At 52.9% G+C, this 16,950-nt stretch overlaps 3 protein-coding genes across 7 annotated transcripts; 2 read left to right on the top strand and 1 right to left on the bottom strand.

Moving 5' to 3' along the window:
* Positions 1 to 50: 50 nt before the first annotated feature.
* Positions 51 to 6,786, bottom strand: PPT1 (palmitoyl-protein thioesterase 1). Its single transcript, XM_075114841.1, has 9 exons — positions 6,666 to 6,786; positions 6,230 to 6,339; positions 5,252 to 5,379; positions 4,878 to 4,948; positions 2,872 to 2,974; positions 2,690 to 2,780; positions 1,573 to 1,671; positions 1,323 to 1,394; positions 51 to 846 (listed from the first exon to the last, which is right to left on the bottom strand). Exons 1-9 carry the CDS (start codon positions 6,766 to 6,768, stop codon positions 724 to 726), a joined length of 900 nt encoding a protein of 299 aa, XP_074970942.1. The 5' UTR covers positions 6,769 to 6,786; the 3' UTR covers positions 51 to 723.
* Positions 6,787 to 6,958: 172 nt separating this feature from the next.
* LOC142066834 (sodium-dependent phosphate transport protein 3-like) lies at positions 6,959 to 12,077 on the top strand. Of its 5 annotated transcripts, none has more exons than XM_075114837.1 (12): positions 6,959 to 7,031; positions 7,367 to 7,516; positions 7,842 to 8,014; positions 8,254 to 8,487; positions 8,593 to 8,680; positions 9,062 to 9,148; positions 9,493 to 9,611; positions 9,826 to 9,987; positions 10,190 to 10,322; positions 10,408 to 10,555; positions 10,859 to 10,949; positions 11,464 to 12,064. In XM_075114837.1, the coding sequence occupies exons 2-12, from the start codon at positions 7,420 to 7,422 to the stop codon at positions 11,593 to 11,595; spliced, it is 1,464 nt and encodes a 487-aa protein (XP_074970938.1). In that variant the 5' UTR covers positions 6,959 to 7,031; positions 7,367 to 7,419; the 3' UTR covers positions 11,596 to 12,064. The 5 variants fall into 5 exon arrangements, with proteins under 5 accessions (XP_074970938.1, XP_074970937.1, XP_074970940.1 ...); XM_075114836.1 differs by lacking the exon at positions 6,959 to 7,031 and having other exon boundaries at positions 7,219 to 7,516; positions 11,464 to 11,641; positions 11,733 to 12,077; XM_075114839.1 differs by lacking the exons at positions 6,959 to 7,031; positions 8,254 to 8,487 and having other exon boundaries at positions 7,219 to 7,516; positions 11,464 to 11,641; positions 11,733 to 12,064.
* Positions 12,078 to 13,059: 982 nt separating this feature from the next.
* Positions 13,060 to 16,677, top strand: RPL11 (ribosomal protein L11). The gene is made up of 6 exons (XM_075114840.1): positions 13,060 to 13,140; positions 13,512 to 13,662; positions 14,069 to 14,175; positions 14,592 to 14,723; positions 15,509 to 15,619; positions 16,602 to 16,677. Exons 1-6 carry the CDS (start codon positions 13,135 to 13,137, stop codon positions 16,629 to 16,631), a joined length of 537 nt encoding a protein of 178 aa, XP_074970941.1. The 5' UTR covers positions 13,060 to 13,134; the 3' UTR covers positions 16,632 to 16,677.
* The last annotated feature ends 273 nt before the right edge of the window (positions 16,678 to 16,950 follow it).

The following is a 16,950-nucleotide window of genomic DNA, read 5'->3' as shown; positions in this document are numbered from 1 at the left end:
CAAATCAAACTGGCAGGAGTTGTCAAATCTCACTTCTGTTTTTAGTTGGCTAGATGTAAAGTTCTTTATTGATTTCAGTTGCTGTACAAAAAATGCATAAAACAAGCCATTAGTTGAAAAACGTTCAAGCTGTTATTACGTGCTTAATTCAAGACCTTTTTCCCCCGAAACTCCTAAATTTGTCCCTTTCCCCCACCTTAAAGTTAGGCTGTAATATCTCTCCTCTGCATACAGCCACGTAAGTCTACTTGCTGATCCCTGTAAAAGACTCAGCATTCTTGTACTAGTTTTCACAGATTCATTAATTGAATACTGGAGTATTCAGTTAATACTGCCATTGAATCCTGCGAGGAACAGGCAACAGGGACAACAAGCCTCTCGCACGGCTCATTTTGCTGTCATCAAGTGACTGGCACAGCAACAGCTCTGAGAAGTGAAATAGACTTACATGGGCCTGTGCAGGAGGGCATGCTTCAGAGTTAGTGCAAGGCCCAGTCCACCCATAATGGAGCTTAATTACACCCAACCAAATCCTGGTCTCTTACTGCAGTAACAGGTGCCTCCTCTGCACACCTTGGAACTGCTGAGCTAAACCTCCCCTTCTTCCCCCTCCCCAGCTCCCTGCAGGCTTGTATGCAAGAAAGTGCTGTTGCACAGTAGCAGCTGCATTAACTACAGTGGTAGAACTTCCCCAGTGCCCTCACAGCATGCCTGCCCTTAGCTTCACTGGAGGAAGGGGAGGATAGTGGTGTCAAACCACTCTTCCGAGAACTGCAGGTGATCTCCTTTCACCCCCAGGAACACCAGCTTTCCTGCTTTATCCATCTCCTGCAGCCCCAGGCGATCCTGCAGAGAGAAGCATGACCATAGCGTCCTGGTGCCCTGCTACGGCCAAACGCTGGCAATGGCTGGGGAACCCGACACAGGGGAAAGCACTGATAGGCAGAGGCTGCTGTTGCAGCAGAGGTGGCTGGCAGGCTAGAGTGGGTTCCACCTCTGCTCTTCAAAGCTCCTCCTCATAGAGGAGAAAAAGGCATTTTGGATGACTCTCACAACAAAGCTTTAGAAAGCAGCAGTGTTCGTTAAACACATGCTGAAGGGGATCTTGAGCCAGGCATGAGACCAACACTGTAATTCGCACTGCCAGAACAGTCATAGAAGGAAATGCCTTCCTGAACAGCTAGTAGCAAGAAGAGCCATGCCCCAGGAATGGTAGAGACAGTGAGGAGAGCTGTGGGGTTCAGAGCGCCTCAAGGTGGCAGGGACACTACACTCGTTAGAGTACAAATAGCAGAAACCCCTCAGCCCCCAGCAGAACATACCTCTGTGTACAGCGAGGTCTCCTTCAGCGGGATAATCTCCTTGGCTTGGCCGCTTTTGTAAAACCCAAACCACTGTCAGAATAAGAACAAGGAAATGGTTGCTGAAGGGGTCCCAGGAGATAAGTAGGCTTTCACCACTTCTGCTGGAGGGCCACTGCTGCAGACAGTGCAGTATCGCAGCACAAAGCAGAAATGAGCGAGCAAGAACCAAAACACCACCCAAAAGCAGCACGCACCCTGCCTGCCTCACCTCAGAGATCGGAGGGTCAACCATGGTATCATTGAGAAATTTCACCATCACAAACTTTTTCAGAGCCATCAGGTTTTTCTTGTATGTCTCATTGATGCCCTGGATGAAAGCAACAGAGAAGAGATCCAAGACATCGGAAAGCCCACTGAGACAGGTTGGGGAAACTGCCTGCTCCAACTTGCCCTGCACCTGCAAAGGAAACCCTGTACTGCACTAGCCTAGGAGGCAGGAACACGCATATCTGTCACCAGCCTCCCTTGGCTGTGCTCATGGCATTCAGCCTCATCTCCAGGCTGTAAAGAGCAGAGGGGCCTCCCCGACCTTCCCAGGGAAGGGAGAGGTTTTGCCCAGTTGAACGGTGATGGGCGGACTATCTCACTCAAGAAGGCCATTGAGGTGCTGGAGCGTGTCCAGAGTAGGACAACGAAGCTAGTGAAGGGTCTGGAGAGCAGGTCTTATGAGGAGAGGTTGAGGGAACTGGGGTTGTTTAGTCTGGAGGAGGCTGGAGGGAGACATTGTCATTCTCCGCAACTACCTGAAAGGAGGCTGTAGTGAGGTGGGGGTTGGTCTCTTCTCCCAAGTCACTAATGCTAGGAAGAGAGGAAATGGTCTCAAGCTGTGTCAGGGGAGGTTAGATTGGATATTAGGGAAAATGTCTTTCCTGAAAGAGTGGTCAGGCATTGGAACAGGCTGCCCAGAGAGGTGGGGGAGTCACTGTCCCTGGGGGTGTTCCAAACACGTGCAGACATGGCACTTGGGGACATGGTTTAGGAGGCCTGGGGATGTTGGGTTGGGGGTTGGACTTGATCCTAGAGGTCTCTTCCAACCTTAATGATTCTATGATGAAGCTCATGGCTTGCCTATCCCAGCCACTCCAAAAGAGTACAGTGACACAGGGACTGCTCTGCCACGGACAAGTGTCATTCAAAAATCTAACACCAAAACCACTCTGTACACTCCTGGGATGCAGGCCAAAAAATGCCCTGCATCCCAGGAGTGCATCCTTGCATCCATTCCAACTCCTGCAAAACTACTGCCAGGGAGAGCTAACATGAAGGAACTCGCTGCTAAGGCTTCTGCTCTCCTGCTAGCATTTAATCATCAGCCAGGTCCTTACCCTCTCCTGATTTATGTCAGCCAAAAAGATGCTGCTTTTCCTGTAGTCCTCCTCCTTCAGAGGGTTGTGCCAATACTCTGCTTGTACCAAGCTGGAGAAGAAAGCAAAGACCAGATCGGAAATCCAGAGCTTCTCACGCGGGCCTGGTCCCTGTCGTTGCAGCCTGATGAATATATACTCACTGCTCTTGAACAGCTTGCGTGTAGGCACCCAGATCCAGTGTCTTTCGGATCCAGTCACAGATATGGGAGCTCTCACCAGGACAGCGTGGAAAGCCGTACACGCCTGGGGTATGGAGACATGTGTAACAATTCAGTGAGCCAAACTCAAATCCCTTAATCCCTCCAGCTGGTAAAGAACCACTCTCTTACAGAGAAGTGGCAAGAATTACCCAGGGAATCAGGCAGCCTCTAATCCTGCAATCTCATTAGACAGCCCTCCTGCCCCTGGGCACTATTACACACAAAGATAATGGATGATGTTCTTGAGCCGAGGTTATTGCTCTGCAGAATGGGGGCATGCAGACAAGTGGAACACCATCCAGCTAGCCTGGTGTGTTCCCAGGAGGTCTCAGGATGGTTCCCTTCAAGTCTTCCCACTACACTACAGAGAAATAGACTCAGGCCACGGAACTTCTCAGGGGAGAGTATTTGAAATTCATTGCCAGCCACTCTTAACTATACACCTCTTAAATTCCATTTCATACTGCCTCTTTAACTGACTGCAAAAAGCACCTCTCTTTCCTTGGGGCTTTAGCCTTCCAGATGCCAATTGTAAAATATCCTTGTGACCCAGGTTTAGTTTCACAGAGGCTTTGCTCTGTAGTTAGAAACTTCTCCTGAAACAACTAATCCCAAGTGCTTCCAAATATTGGGCTCGCATGGCAAGGTTTTGGTAGCGGGGAGGCTAAAGCGGTGGCTTCTGTGAGAAGCTGAGAAGCTGCCAGAAGCTTCTCCCATGTCCGACAGAGCCAGTGCCAGCCAGGTCCAAGACGGACCTGCTGCTGGCCAAGGCCAAGCCCATCAGCGATGGTGGTAGCACCTCTGGGATAACGTATTTAGGAAGGGAGGAAAAAAAAAATCCTGCACAATTGCAGCCGGAGAGATGAGTGAGCATATGTGAGAGAAACAGCCCTGCAGACACTGAGGTTAGTGAAGGAGGGGGAGGAGGTGCTCCAGGCAGCAGAGCAGAGATTCCCCTGCAGCCTGTGGTGAAGACCATGGTGAGGCAGGCTGTCCCCCTGCAGCCCATGGAGGTTAATGGTGGAGCAGGTATCTCCCTGCAGCCCACGGAGGACCCCACGGCAGAGCAGGCTGATGCCTGAAGGAGGCTGTGACCCCATGGGAAGCCCATGCTAGAGCAGACTCCTGGCAGGACCTGCGGGGAGAGGAACCTGTGCTGGAGCAGGTTTGTGGCAGGACTTGTGACTCCGTAGGGTACCCACACTGGAGCAGTTCATGAAGAACTGCAGCCTGTGGGAAGGACCCACATTGGACAAGTTCGTGAAGGCCTGTCTCCTGTGGGAGGGAGCCCACGCTGGAGCAGGGGAAGAGTGTAAGGCGTCCTCCCCCTGAGGAGGAAGGAGCAGCAGAAACAATGTGTGACGAACTGACCACAACCCCCATTCCCCAACCACCTCCACTGCTCGGGGGGAGGAGGTAGAGAAAATTCAGGAGTGAAGTTAAACCCGAGAGGAAGGGAGAGGTGGGGGAAGGTGTTTTACTCTCAGTTGATTATTAATAAATTTAGCTTAATTTCCCCAAGTTGAGTCTGTTTTGCCATGATCGTAACTGCAGAGTGATCTCTCCCTGTCCTTATCTCAACCCACAAGCCTTCCATTATATTTCCTCTCCCGTCTGGCTGAAGAGGGGGAGTGACAGAGCGGCTTTGGTGGGGATCTGGCATCCATCCAGGGTCAACCCACCACAGAATTCTACCCAGGCAGCGTGTCTTCTACTTACAAAGGTCCCTCCGCATTCCCAGTTAAGAAGGACCAAGACACAAGATAACGTACTCCACCAACAACGGGGCCAAAGCAGATCACCAGATTCAGACAAGGAAAAAAGGGACAGTTTAATTCACAAAAAAAACAGTTTTTAGGAAGAAGCCAAAAAAATCACTCCTGCCTACAGGAGTCCCCCACCCTTCCCAGTGGTTAGGGGGGTACGATAATTTAAGAGGACACTACCTTGGTGCTGCCCCCCAACGGAGATCAAATTGAGCATGGGAGGAGAAGGACACCTCTGGGCCACCGCCCTCCTGTGGAGAGAGATGAAGGAGCTGAGCTGGTGCTCAGCACGGCCAGGCCACCAACGCTGGTTCACGTGCAGCTCTCGCCTTGCCACTGCGTGGGCTTGGGCACTTGGGTAACGTTTGCAAAGATATTTATCTTCCTGATAGAGCTGCACTACAGACAAACCCATTCTTGCCTTTGGAGCATGCCTACCTTTACAAAAGGGTTTGTCGTTTTACATTTGCTTAGTACTTCAAAAGAGTTTTAAATCAGAACCTAAAAACCCAAGAAAAAAAATTACTGGAAATGGAACAGAAGTGTAAACTTACAGGAACTGGCCTCCTTGGGAGAAGCCCATTGCATTGTAACCTCCTTTCAGGTGAGGGTCCTGAGCGAGCTGGCTGCACACCTCTGCCACTTGGTCATTCACGTTCATAAAGAAGCTGTTCTCCATATCCTGATGGATTAGCCAGATTAGAAAGTACAACTTGTACCTTTTTAATGTTTTACATTATTTTAATCTCTACAAATAGATCACTAACAGTTCCGCTTTTGGAAGAGGACCTTAACTTTCACAATACGACAGAAGCAAAATGTGAAATTCAAGTTTTGCGACTTCCCTTCATCACATCTTTGTTCCTACTCTGCCTGGAAAACCAGTCTCAACATGAAAGAGTGACATTTTCCCAAACTTCTTGCAATTTGAGTCCCTTCAGATTTTTTTTTGTGTATATATATATATATATATAAATATATAAAATTAAAACGTCAAACCTCACCTTCATCTTTTCCTAATCCCAGAAAATAACACACATTGTACAATATCCTGAGAGACTACTTAAAAGAAATTCTGTAGGGCTACACAAAACTGTCAAAATACATGAAGGCACAGAAACAATCTATATCTTTATTACACTAAATACTAGGGTGAATAAATGGTTATAAATCAAAAAGGATGGCAAGGGATGAAGCTCTGTTTAGCAGTTTCTTGTCACATGCCTTTGTATTACCCGGAGTGGTGAGAGAGTACTAATCAGTGGATTTGCATAGTAATCCAATTTAGACTAGGGATTTGTTTTTCCCCAGTTCTGTTCTGCAGGTATTACTAGACTTTATTGGTTTCTACCTGTCAAAGCTGTTTACTTCACAAAAGAAAAAAAAAAAAGAAAATTAGCAGGGAAAGCATTACATGAATCGTTGTGGAACCAAGTTAATAACAGAGACTGCAGTAACTAGCGCACTTTCAGATCCACACACTGGCCACCACCCTGGCAAGCAGAAATGCAAGCGACAGCAAAGTTAGTTACCTGTATCAGGTTGCTTCCAATCTTGAGAGACAGAACATAAATCCCTGGTATTTTATTCTCAACTATTTTCTTAATGTAGCCCATGCTTTGTGGATTGCAGCAACTGTCTCCTGTGAAAGGGAACATGGCGAAGCACCGTCATGCCACCACCCAGGCCCTCACCTCGCCTCCACAAACACACCAGGACCCCCCTGCCGCAGCAGGGCCAGGAGCTGCCAAGGCCCTCACGGGCCCGGGGAAGGAGGGTCAGCACCCCCAGGCACCAGCGGTCCGGAGGAAGGGGACACCGGGGCGGGGCCGGGGGCGGCCTGCAAGCACCCCTCGGGGATGCTCAGGTCCCAGCACGGCCCCATCCGCGGGCCGGGCCAGCTAAGCCGCGCCCACAGAGCCGTTACCGGCGGATGGGCCCCGCCCGCCGTTGCCGGTCCCGGCTCACCCATGCCGTGCCAGATAACCAGGGGGACGGCGGCAGCCGCGCAGCCCAGCCCCAGCAGCACCAGCACCGCCACCCTGAGCGCCGCCATCTTGACTGAGCACATGACTCGCGGGCGGCACGGGTCACGCGGCGGGAGCGGGACCCGCGGAGGGGGGCGTGGCCTGACGGCGGGGGGCGTGGCCGGGGGGGTTGGTCCCCGCGGATCCGCCGGTTCGAGCCCCGGCCTTGCTCGTTCCCACCCCGATCCCTGAAATCCCAAATCCTGCCGCAGCGCTTGGCTGCGTCCTGCTCCCCGCCCCGGGATATGGACCCAGGAGACCCACGATCCCTTCGGTCCCCTCTGGCCTGCGGGAGACACTTGTCCCCGTACGTGAGCCGCCCTGGGAGGGCTGGGAAGGAGCCTCCCTTTGCACCAGCCAAGGGAGGGCTGTGAGTATCCCCAGGGTGTCTGTAGGAGCACCCCGGGGTGGGAAAGACCCCACTGCCCTGTCAGGCTGTCATGGTCGAGGGTTATAAACCACGAATGCAAATAAGGCTGTCCCGGAGGTTTGAGGATGCTGTAAATCACTGTGCTCATAGAGCCTCATGCCAGCAGCCTGCTCCGCTTTCGCCCTGCCGGTAACGGGGCTGGGAGGAAATGCCAGGGGTCACAGCCTGGCTACTCCCATGTTTGTTGGTGTTTGAGATTCGCGTTCCAGCAGGGCCGGATGTTAACTTGAGGAGAAGCAGGCAGCAGCACCGCAGGCAGGAGAGGATGCAGCGCCACGTGGACAACACACAGGCAGGGGATGGGATGGAGGCAGAACAGGACGAAGCCCCTCTGCTTGCTCAGCAGCCCTCCTCCCGCACAGGTAAAGCTGCTCCCTGGGGAGCAGCAGGCTGAAGTGTGGCCTCAGCAGGGCCTGGGAGCCAGAGACCTTCAGGATTCAACGTGTCCCCTCCATGTTGGGCAAGTCTCCTCACCTTCCTGCCCCTCCATTCTCCTTCTGAAGATACGCACTGCCATCCCTGCAAAGGAGGAGGGCAGGGGCTCAGTGGTAGATGTCTGGAGGGTACCTGGAAAGGGCCATCTGTTGCTGCAGTAGGGTGGTTGCCTGGCAAATCTGCAGGAGGGGATGAGAGTTAACCTGTGGCCTCTCCGACCAGCCCTGGTTTGTGGGCGCTCTCCCTCCACAGAGCTCTGCTCCGCTCGCTGCGGCCTGGCCCTGATCCTGCACGTCTCTCTCTTCATGGCATATGCGCTCCGGGTCAGCCTCAGCATTGCCATCGTCGCCATGACTAACAGCAGCCATCCTCACAACTGGTCGGGCAGCGCTCCCCACGGCTCCTACCCAGGATTTGCTCAGGAAGTAAGTGCAAAGCAGATGCAGATAACTGAAAGGCGCTTCCCAGGCTCAGTCCATTCTTGCTTTTGCATGAGGACAGGTGTGGAAGCAGCAGAGAAAACTCTTGAGGACAAGGGGGGTGAAGGAGCAGAGAGCTCAGTTCGTTGCTTGAGAGCATTTCCTGGTTGCTTCTCCCCTTCTGGGGGAGTCTGTGCCTGGAAAACAGAGATGTCTGCCTGACAGCCATGTTCTGACTCCTCCAGGTGCCCAGGTACAACTGGAGCGCTGAGACTCAAGGAATCATCCTCAGCTCCTTCTTCTATGGCTACGGCCTCACGCAGGCGCTGGGCGGGTACTGCTCGGGGCTCTTCGGGGGGAAACCTGTGCTGGGCGGCGGGCTCTTGCTCTCCTCCGTGCTCACCCTCCTCGTGCCCCAAGCAGCAGAGCTCGGTGTGAGCTTCCTCATCGGGCTGCAGGTGCTACTGGGCTTGGCTGAGGTCAGTCGTGGCTCCAGGCACTGCCAGGCTACAAAACCCACCCTGGTTTTCCCTGGCTGCACTCCCCATGTCCCTTCCCTCCACGGTCCCTGTTGTCCTTTGCAGGGGGTGATATTTCCAGCTCAGTACACACTGTGGGCAAAATGGGCCCCTCCGCTAGAACGCAGCAGGCTCATGAATGTCGCTGATGCTGGTAAGACACAAGGTCTTCTCCCTACCATCAATTCATTAAGTGCAGGACCTCCCCTCACCCCCTTCTTTCCAAGCCAGTCCTTGTAGCAGCCTCAGGTTGAAGGCTGTGGGTCCTTGGCAAAGAAGTGTTAGCAGCGTTCAGCCTTTCCGCCTCTCCTCCTCCCATCCTGTGTCTTCTCTGTCCCCTCGGCTCAGATCAGGAGAGGGAACCCAGACACTGAAGGGAGCAAAACTGGTACAAGGGTGCGTGTCTGCACAGGCGCTTCATTTGTGCCACCACATTTTCCCGTCACAAATCAGGCTGGAGGCTGTAGGTCTGTCCCACTCGCTGCTGGTCACACAAAATCCCATTAAAATCACTCTTCTGGTTTCTGATCCCTAGGATGCACTTTTGGGACTTTCGTTGCTCTCCTTGTGGCTGGGATCATCTGCCAGAGTCTGGGGTGGCCTTTTGTCTTCTACATCTTTGGTGAGTAATGGCTCATTATGTCCCTCTGCTCCAACCCTGCTGCAGACCGTTTGCTGGCAGAGCTCCCAAAGCTCCCATCAGAGCCCAGCAGGACCAGCTCTGTCCTTACTAGTCCCACACAGAGCTCTGGGCTCCCCTTTCACCTGCCAGGCCAGGATGAAGCCATTTTATCTGGTACTACTAGGGAATGTGCCTTTGCTGAACCTTTTGTTCCATCAACTCGGCCTCTTCCACTGTGAGCTATGGGTGAAGGGGAGTTCTCCCTTTCCATCTTCCCGCTGGCTCTGAGCTCTGCCACAGCTCCCTGTAAGACGAGCTGGCACTGAGAGCCCCGCTCCTGGCAGGTGGTGTTGGCTGTGCCTGGTGCCTCTGCTGGTTCCTCCTCGTATATGAGGACCCTGCACATCACCCATGGATTAGTGCCGGGGAGCAGGAGTACATCGTGTCGTTGCTGGCTCACCAGGTACACACAAACCTTTTAACCACAACTGACCATGCTGCAGACACCATGGCAAAGGGACTGCTCTGAGTCAGTTCAGCTGGGCTCCTTATACAGTGACCAGGGCTAGTCCCAGTCTTCTCAGCAGCAGGTGGAGAGGCTGAGGAAAGCCTGGACAGCCTGCCCAGGGGATGGGAGACAGGAATGGAGGCACTGGCTGATGTTTTATTCCTTCCAGGGCAGCTCTCATGGCCGCTCCCTCCCACTTGTGGCCATGGCTAAATCACTGCCTCTTTGGGCAATCACCATTGCCTGCTTCTGCACAGACTGGCTGTTCTACATGCTGCTGACCTCCATGCCCACGTTCATGAGCAACATCCTCCACTTTGACCTCAGAGAGGTGAGTGCTGCCCTGCAGCAGAGGCTGGTCCCTGCAACAGCGACAGGACTTGGTCCCTCTGTAGGCTGGGAACATGGAGTCCTCAGGAACATCTCTTCCTGAAGACCGGTGGCTCTGGGACCAAGGGAGCTGCAGTCTTGGAGCTCTTGGCTCTGTTCCTTCATGCCATAGATGTGACAATGCCTTGTTCTCTGCTCTGCAGAACGGGCTCCTCTCCTCCCTGCCTTACATTGGGAATGGGCTGGGGCACATCCTGGCTGGGCTGCTGGCTGATTTCCTGCTGGCCAGGCAAGTCCTTGGCACAGCAACCATCAGGAAGCTCTTCTCAGCACTTGGTAAGGACAAGCTTTCATCTGCCATCCAGCCTTTCCAACACAATTGTGTGGCCTGTTACAAAGCACATCCCCTTTTCCTCCCAAGGGATGCTGCTCCCAGCCATCTTCCTGGTGGCTGTGCCTTATATTGGCTGCAGTTCCACGGTTGTTGTGGTCCTTCTGACACTGGCCTTGACAATAATCAGCATGACAGGGGCAGGCATCAATATTAACCACATCGATATAGCGCCTAGGTAAGTGGGTCTGACCTCTGTGCCCTCCCTGGCTCTGCGTCCTTCTTGTTCCCAATCCTCCAAGGCTTCTGCAACTCCTACTCTCCCTTCCCTTATCTTCTGTAGCTGGTGGCTTTGTAAGCTAAGGAGTAAAATAAAGGCTTAAAATCCCCCTCAGTCTTGCAGGGAAGATACTCCTGTTGCTCAGCATGACAGGCATTATTCATGCAGATGAGGAAAGGGACTGGCAGCACCTACTCCTCTCCCTTCTTGTGACAGTCTCCTCTCTGCCTCACTCAGGAAATCTTTGCTTCCTCTCCCCAGATATGCAGGGTTCCTGCTGGGAATCACAAATACCTTTGGCATAGTCGCAGGAATTATTGCTCCTACCGCAGTTGGACTTCTCGTCAGCCAGGTAATTTGGGGCCACAAACCAGAGGCACATCCCTGGAAGAAAACACAGGTCCGCTCTCAGAAATTGAGTCCTTTCTTTGCACTGAATCAAAAATTACTCCAAGCCAACCCCCACTCCCAATGAACATGTGTGATGTAGCACCTGGCAAACCAGAGCTCTGGACCATTTTGAGGACATGGGGATGACTCAGAAAGCAGCAAGAGCTCCACATGGGCCCCATCTGGATGTACTTAGAGATGGGGAGAGGGTTGAGGGAGTGGGGTGAGGGGGAAGCTCTGTGCCAGGAAGGAAAGCTTCCTGAATTCAGCACAGCACACAATGTTTCCAAAAATACCAAGGCAGGAAATACATCTCCAACAACAGGGGGTCTGGCATATGTCTTGAGTTGAGCAAAGCCAACTCAAGTTGGTGAGATGAGTTTAATGCCAGTGAACTGGGTGGCAGTAGTTGGGTGATCACTATATGATGATAAAGGGAAGGGTGATACCATCATGAACTGTTCTTGGCCCCCCAGGATCTCCAGACTGGCTGGAGGAATGCCTTCTTCATATCTGCAGCCCTCAACCTGTTTGGCCTTATCTTCTACATAGCCTTTGGCAGCGGGACCATCCAAGACTGGGCGAGGGAGGATGCTGCTGTGCAATGACAGCCACGAGCATGGGAGGGTGCACAAGGGAATGGGCTGCAAATGGGTACGGGTCAGGCAGGAGCCACCCCCTCCCCCCGCTACCCTGCTCTTGCCTGCGCAGCAAAGCTCAGACGTGTGTTCCTGCCTGCTCCCAGGGCCCTTGCAGCATCCTCGGGTGATGGCATGAGCTACGCAGCCCTGCCTGCACTCTGATTCTTGAAGTGCCCAGGACCTTCACCCAGCTCCGTCCGCCTTCTGAACCCAACCTGCTCACCAGGGGAGGCACCAGCCCTTCGACCTATGTTGCCCGCTGTGCATTTAACCCTGCCCTCAGCCTTTGCCCATGGGAAGACATGCTGCAGCATGGACAGGTCCTAAACAGGATCCACAGAGAGCTGGTAAAGCTGGTTGTCTGCCAAGCTCTGGAAGGAGCCTGTGGCTATTTCCAGCAAAGCTGTTCTTAGATTAAGTAAACTGATAAAGTAGTAATGTTACTTTTTAACTAGCAGCTTCGCACACCCTCTGCACAGAGACACCTAACACTTTTTTTCTCTTCTTAATGAGACAAGCTGATAATTCATTTATCCTTCATCTCCTTTTAGAAGCAACTGGGGCAAAAAACTAGGGAGGGCATTACAGAGTTCAACCTGGCAGCCCTGAGCATGGCCCCTGGGAGGCGGGGAAGGGGATAGAATCATAGAATGATTTCAGTTGGAAGGGACCTTAAAGGTCATCTAGTCCAACCCCCCAAGCAGGGAAAGCCTTGAGCTGGTGTCATCCTTACTGAGCGAAAGCCTCATTGCAAGCATTCAGCTTAGGATGTGGCCCCTAAAAGAGAAGTTTGGAGCCCAAAAGGGATGTGAATTTGGCTTGCCCCCTTCCCAGAGTTGTGTTATGCTCTGCTCCCACCTGAGGGAGTAGGCTGCGACTCCTCCCTTGCTCCAGACTAAGTCACAATGGTGAAAAAAGAGGATCCAGATCCCAGGCAGAGATCTGAAACCCACAAATGCTTCCCTGAAAGAGTGAAATGCAACTGAAATATGTTCCCAGGTCTGGTACAAGGAACTCAGGGATGTGGGGGTGGGACAAACGCCGGGAGCCAGGCTTGGGTAAGATACACTCGATGCTGCTTGGGTGTGGAGAAGCTCCAACACTTCCTGGTGCGGCACCTCCCAGCAAAACCGCTGCGGATCATCCCTCCTGGCCTCGGCGGCAAACCGGGGCTCCTGGCAGGACCCAGCCCCCTCCTCCACCACCCGCCCCAGTGCCCCCGGGGGTGAGTCCCACGGCCGAGGCAGCTGCTCGCACTGGCGCAGGCCGGTCCGTGCTCTCAGCCCGGCTGCGGGGCAGGGGGTGAGGCGGGAAAACCCCCCCCCCGGACCCGTGGGACGAAATGGCCGCGTGGGATCCCCGGAGACCACGTCCACCTGCGGTTGCCCCGGCAACCGTGCAGGGCGCGTCGCCGCCCTCCGGCCGCTAGGGGGCGCGCTTGTTCCCGCCGCCCTTTCCCACAAGGCTCGGCGGCGGCGGCCAGCTGGTCTTTTCCCCGCCCCCACCATGGCGGTGAGTGGAGGCGCTCGCGGGCCGCGGCAGGGCTGCGTTGTTTCTATCCGCTGCCATCCGCCCTCGGCGGGGCTCTGCCGGGCCACGGGCAGCGCGGGCGGGAGCGGGGGATGGCCGTGAGGGAGAGCTGCGGGGCCGGTGTGGGTAGGGAGGAGGCGGCGGGCGCGCCCGGGGGTAAGCGGCTGCCATGACAGGCCGCGGCCTGCCCGGTGGCTGGGCCGCCGCCGCGCTGGGGTTCGCCCCCCGGGCTGGAACCGGGCCCAGTGTCAGGCCGCGGTAACGGCGTGGCGAAGCCTTCTCCGGCTCGCTGGGGCGAGCGGTGGGCTGTCTCCCGGTCGCGCCTCGTTATCCCCCGTGTCGTTTTTCCGCAGCAAGACCAAGGTGAGAAGGAGAACCCCATGCGGGAGCTGCGCATCCGCAAGCTCTGCCTCAACATTTGCGTGGGGGAGAGTGGGGACAGGCTCACCCGAGCGGCCAAGGTGCTGGAGCAGCTGACAGGCCAAACCCCTGTCTTCTCCAAAGGTGAGGGGTGGGTTTTCCTGCCGGGGGGGGGGGGCTGTGTGTGCTGGGGGCTGCGCAGGAGCAGCTTTGTTTACTGGTTTTACCCGTGGTTGTTTTCCTTCCTCTCCTGAGCACGCAGAGGGTGAAGCGGCTCCTTGTCAGAGCCAGCGTGGGGAGGTCTGCTCCCATGGGGACCTTGTGCGAATCGGGGGTCTTAAATATTCAGGTGCTGGTGGTTGTTTCTGTTTGTTCAGTTCTGCCTCTGGGCTTAGGCTGCTGCTCTGCCCTCACCCCCAGAGAGGGAATGCTTTGGTTGCCTTGGTTGTTTTTTTGTTCTCTATAAACTCATCTAGTCTTCTTAAAGCTCTGAATCCCCTGAATAGGAATTCTCTGAATAGCCTCTAAGTGTAATTATTGCTCCCCACAGCACGATACACTGTAAGATCCTTCGGCATCAGGAGGAATGAGAAGATTGCTGTTCATTGCACAGTTCGTGGGGCCAAAGCAGAAGAGATTCTGGAGAAGGGGTTGAAGGTGAGAATTTGGCTGATCTGGATCTTTGATTTGTAAAAGAACAAAACTTACTCTGTACTGACTGGAAAGGTGTGTGCTTTGAAACGTTGCATCTGATCTAGTTATAGATCAGTCATGGATGTTAAGGGTTGGGTAGTACCTTTGCCTGACCCGCAGGCTGCTGTGTTTGCACTGTTTCTCTCTCGGGTTGCTGCTTCATCCTTATTTAAGAACTATTGGGGTGCAAGTTGCTGTTTTCTCTTGAGGTTCTGTCTTTGCTGCTGTGATTTATGAGCAGGCTGTGGGAGCAAAACCTTGGGTCTAAAGACTTAGTAGCCTGTAAGCAAGCTGTGGGTCTGGTAACAGTTGGAACACACAGGACTTCTTATTCTGTTTGCAGTCAATAATGAAACAGTAACTGACAACAAATGTTTCAGGTGCGAGAATACGAGTTGAGAAAAAACAATTTCTCGGACACGGGGAACTTTGGCTTTGGCATCCAGGAACACATCGATCTGGGGATTAAATACGATCCCAGTATTGGTATCTACGGCTTGGACTTTTACGTGGTGCGTATTCCCTGCTTCCCTGCAGCTACTGGGGTTGTGTGACAGCTCTGGAAGGAACCTGGAATGATAACGGGCTTGCATGAATTTGCTGACAAGTGCTGGAAGATAGAAAAATGTCAACAAAATCCAAGTCTAAACCAAGATTCCCAGGGCTGCTGTAAAATCCCTGATTTATGACCAGCCTCTCAAAGCCTCTTCTGAAACAAATACTGCTGTTATTGGTACTGCTGGGATAACACTGAGGCAGCTGTGTGAGGTTTGGGGAAGAACAGAGCAGCAGGGGTTTCAGGAGTGCAGGCTGAAAGATGGGCTGCGTTGCTGGAAGATTCTCCCTGCATTTAGAGGCTGGGGCTGGCTCGTAGCAGCGGTGGTGGCTGGCGTGTTTGAGTCGTTCTGTTCTGCTGTGCTTCGCTCTGCATCTTTGAAATGGAGGGAAGCCATTCCATGTGTCTTAGCAGTGCTGTTCAGTGTCTCTTTTCTCGAGAGCTGAGGCCTCTGGTAATGGAATAGTGAATCTTCCATGCTCATTTCGGCTTCTCCGAGTCAGTGTGAAGGTGTCCGGACTAGGAGCTGTCCCTGTCAGCTTACCTGGCTGCTCAGAAGTTCCTTAGTTTTCAGCTTACATTGAGGCTGTAGAGGATAATGCTCTCAGTCTCAAACATGACTGAGGCAACAAGACGTTACTGATGTGGAAATTCTAGCCTTCCCTCCTAGAAAATGGTGACATTTAAGAAAATAAATACATGCCAGAATGAAATAGTGCTGTTGGTCTCGTCTCCTGGCAGGTGCTGGGCAGGCCTGGTTTCAGCATCGCTGACAAGAAACGCAGGACTGGCAACATTGGAGCCAAGCACAGAATTGGAAAGGAAGAAGCCATGCGCTGGTTTCAGCAAAAGGTAAAAGTCTGTCTTTATTTTTGTATCTCGAGAGTTTCCTAGCAAGTAGCAGCAAAATGCTTCACTGTGGAAGGACTGAACAAGTCCCTGGGCAGGAGATCTTGGTCCTGCATAAATGCTGAGGTCATTGATTTTTTTTTTTTTTTTTTACTGCTCTGGCAGTAGAAACTGTGTTTGAGCATGGGTGCTGTTCGTGCCCCTTTTTTGGTGTGCTGAACTGAAAGAGAAACAAGACAGCTGGAAGTGTCAGCTCTTATGTAAATCCATCTCCCAGTGTTCTGTGTACGTGGGTCACAAGGGATGAGGCAGGGTTAGGATTTGCTTACCTAACACAGCTCCTTGCTCAGCTGCCAGACTTGGGGGATGGAGTGATCTGAATAAAACAAGTTCTTGGGTTTACCTATACATAGCTGTCTCTGACACAGACCAGATAATGAATGGGAGATGCCTAAAGCTTGACTGGAAATGCTCAGGGATGGGGACTACTGGTATTTTTTCTGAGGTGGAAAGGGCGGGCAGTCTGTCTGGAGGCTCTTTACTGGCTACTCTGCCTAGTTCTACACAGGCCATACTCTGCGCAGGGCGGGCTCCAGCCTGCTCCTGCTGGATGGCTTTTTTCTTCCCTCCTGCCTGGTTCTGCTTATGGTGGCATAGTCACCTTCAGGGGCCAAGTCCTGGGAATGGAAAAGAGACGAGTGTAGTTCTGGTCCGATCAACCTGTGATGCGTGGGGCTTCTTGTTCTGCTGGGCTGATGAGCAGAGTTTAACGTTTATCTGAACAAAGGCCCACTTGGAAGTTACCAGAACAGCACCTAAGTAGAAAGGCAGTTAGCTGCTCACCTAGGAGTGACGTTTCATGTCAGTGTTGTCTGGTTGGCTTGGAAAAAATGTGATGGCTCAGTTTTCACAACCGTGGTGCTGCACCTTTACCTGACAGAGCTTTCTCACTTGGTTCTTTATGTCCCTTTTTTTCCCCTCACAGTATGATGGCATCATCCTTCCTGGTAAATGAGCAGTTCCTGTTACAGAAAAAAGAAATAAAATTTTCTAACCCCTAACTTCTGTTGTGAATTTTGTGGGGGCTCCTCCTGATCTGGGAAGCTGCTGGGAGCAAGGGTCGCTCACACTGAAAAGGCAGCAGAAAGACATGGACTGGTGCTGTGCGCATGCAGAGAACATGGTGTTCTCGAGGAGCGGGAGTTGGATTTACATGGATACAGCCTCTGCTTCTGTCCTGTCCAACTGCACAAAAATGCATAAAGAGGCTGCAGGTGGGTGTAGAAAGAAAATAATATATGCTTTTTGACCACTGGAGTTGTAGAGCAGAGTTT

The sequence above is a fragment of the Phalacrocorax aristotelis genome, chromosome 20, assembly GCF_949628215.1.
Source record: "Phalacrocorax aristotelis chromosome 20, bGulAri2.1, whole genome shotgun sequence".
In the NCBI taxonomy this organism is placed as follows: domain Eukaryota; kingdom Metazoa; phylum Chordata; class Aves; order Suliformes; family Phalacrocoracidae; genus Phalacrocorax; species Phalacrocorax aristotelis.
This window is presented reverse-complemented; position numbering and strand designations above follow the sequence as displayed.

Coding starts and splice junctions, on each gene's coding strand:
- PPT1 (XM_075114841.1), bottom strand. CDS start 6,768: ATGTGCTCAGTCAAGATGGCGGCGCTCAGGGTGGCGGTGCTGGTGCTG. Junction 2,975..4,877: donor CGTTGGGGGGCAGCACCAAG/GTAGTGTCCTCT, acceptor TCCATACCCCAG/GCGTGTACGGCTTTCCACGC. Junction 847..1,322: donor AGACCTCGCTGTACACAGAG/GTATGTTCTGCT, acceptor TTCTCTCTGCAG/GATCGCCTGGGGCTGCAGGA.
- LOC142066834 (XM_075114836.1), top strand. CDS start 7,303: ATGCCAGGGGTCACAGCCTGGCTACTCCCATGTTTGTTGGTGTTTGAG. Junction 9,149..9,492: donor TTTTGTCTTCTACATCTTTG/GTGAGTAATGGC, acceptor CGCTCCTGGCAG/GTGGTGTTGGCTGTGCCTGG. Junction 10,323..10,407: donor GAAGCTCTTCTCAGCACTTG/GTAAGGACAAGC, acceptor TTTCCTCCCAAG/GGATGCTGCTCCCAGCCATC.
- RPL11 (XM_075114840.1), top strand. Junction 14,724..15,508: donor ACGGCTTGGACTTTTACGTG/GTGCGTATTCCC, acceptor GTCTCCTGGCAG/GTGCTGGGCAGGCCTGGTTT. Junction 15,620..16,601: donor TGCGCTGGTTTCAGCAAAAG/GTAAAAGTCTGT, acceptor TTCCCCTCACAG/TATGATGGCATCATCCTTCC.